This window comes from Emiliania huxleyi (genome assembly GCF_000372725.1).
Source record: "Emiliania huxleyi CCMP1516 unplaced genomic scaffold EMIHUscaffold_980, whole genome shotgun sequence".
NCBI classification, from domain to species: Eukaryota; Haptophyta; order Isochrysidales; family Noelaerhabdaceae; genus Emiliania; species Emiliania huxleyi.
This window is the reverse complement of record NW_005194753.1, coordinates 1-1,756: the sequence shown is the minus strand read 5'-3', so window position 1 is coordinate 1,756 and position 1,756 is coordinate 1. Positions and strand designations below refer to the sequence as shown.

General features: G+C 72.8%; 1 protein-coding gene across 1 annotated transcript in view; it reads left to right on the top strand.

Moving 5' to 3' along the window:
* The window catches only part of EMIHUDRAFT_121729 (hypothetical protein), a gene marked incomplete at both ends in the record, with an annotated part of 4,120 nt that extends 2,633 nt beyond the window's left edge, over nucleotides 1–1,487 (top strand). Inside the window, 4 exons of the mRNA XM_005756213.1 lie at nucleotides 13–558; nucleotides 794–841; nucleotides 1,249–1,304; nucleotides 1,427–1,487. Of these exons, the coding sequence (XP_005756270.1) occupies nucleotides 13–558; nucleotides 794–841; nucleotides 1,249–1,304; nucleotides 1,427–1,487 (711 nt within the window). The remainder of the gene's footprint in view (nucleotides 1–12; nucleotides 559–793; nucleotides 842–1,248; nucleotides 1,305–1,426) is intronic.
* Between the last annotated feature and the right edge of the window lie 269 nt (nucleotides 1,488–1,756).

The following is a 1,756-nucleotide window of genomic DNA, read 5'->3' as shown; positions in this document are numbered from 1 at the left end:
GCGGCGGCGCAGGCGGCGGCGGTCGAGGCGGCGGCGAGGGCCGAGGCTGAGGCTGCCGCGGCGGCCGAGGCGGCCGCGGCCGCGGCACCCGAGGAGGTGAGGAAGGCGGCAGAGGCGGCGGCAGAGGCGGAAGCCGCCGCCGCGGCGGAGAGGCCGGCGGCGGAGAAGGCGGCGGCGGAGGAGGCGGAGCGGCAGGCGGCCGAGGCTGCGGCGGCCGAGGCTGCGGCGGCCGAGGCTGCGGCTGCGGCTGAGGCTGCGGCGGCAGAGCAGGCGGCGGCGGCAGAGCAGGCGGCGGCCGAGGCGGCGGCGGCGGAGAAGGCGGCGGCCGAAAAGGCGGCGGCTGAGGCGGCGGCGGCGGCCGCCGAGGCGGAGGCGGCGGCTGCTGCCGAGGCTGCGGCGGCCGAGGCGGCGGCGGCGGAGAAGGCGGCGGCGGAGAAGGCGGCGGCCGAGGCGGCGGCGGCGGCCGAGGCGGCGGCAAAGGAGGAGGCGGCGAAGGCGGAGGCGGCCGCGGCGGCGGAGGCGGCGGCGGCGGCGGAGAGGGCCGAGCGTGCGGCGCAGGTGGAGGCGGCGGCGAAGGCGAAGGCGGAGGCGGAGAAGAAGGCGGCGGAGGAGCTCGCTGCGCACAAGGCTGGGGCAGCCCCTTGGCCTGCTCCTGCTGCCTGCCTGCCTGCCTCCCCTCCTCCCCTCCCTCCCCTCCCCTCGCTCCCTGCCTGCCTTTCTCCCTCCCTCCCCTCACCCCCACCCCACCCCCCCCACCACCCCGACCCACCTCCGCGCGTGCTTGGCTCCTCAGGCTGCGTTTGAAAAGTCGAAGGCCGCGTCGACGGAGCAAGCCATGGAGGTCAACCAGCCGAGAGGAGAGAGACGACTAGTGACGCAGAGCCCACTGCTACTCCCTACTTTGGATCCTCCTCTGCAGCTACCCACCCCCTACCATGCATCCCACTGCCCTCGCAGGTCGACCAGCCCCATCTCTCCCCATCTCTCCCCACCTCTCCCCACCTCTCCCCATCTCTCCCCACATCTCCCCACATCTCCCCACCTCTCCCCCACATCTCCCCACATCTCCCCATATCTCCCCATCTCTCCCCATCTCTCGCAGGTCGACCAGCCAGACGAGGCGCCTCCGGCGGCAGAGCCCGCAGCGGCGCCGGCCCCGGCCCCGGCGGCCGCGGCGCCGCCCAAGCGGAAGTCGACCCCCCTATCTCCCTCGATCTCCCCAATCTCCCCATCTCTCCCTGCATATAGGCGCCGCCCAAGCGGAAGTCGAAGAGCGACCCCGCCTCGGTCCCGCCGCTGGAGCGGTGCGATATCTCCCCACATCTCCCCACATCTCCCCACATCTCCAGCACGTGCGCCGCCATCCTGGCTACGGCTCGCTCGCCGCACCCCCTACCAACCCCGGTACTCGAATCCAACTACGCAGGTGCGCCGCGATCCTCGCCACTCTGCGCAAGCGCAAGGCCGCCGGCTCATCTCCCCCGCCCGTACCCTACCGACCCCGGTACCCGAATCCAAGGAGCATCAAAGTAGGACGCGGACTGGTTCGCCGAGCCGGTGCCGGCCGACACGCCAGGCCACCTCGAGATGGTCCGGTCGGATGCCTCACGAGTGTGTCCGCAACGAGCGATTCATTGTACTCCTCCCAGGCTACCTCGAGATGGTCCGGTCGGATGCCTCACGAGTTGCGTCCGCAACGAGCAATTAATTAGTCCTCCAGGCCACCTCGAGATGGTCCGGTCGGATGCCTCGCGAG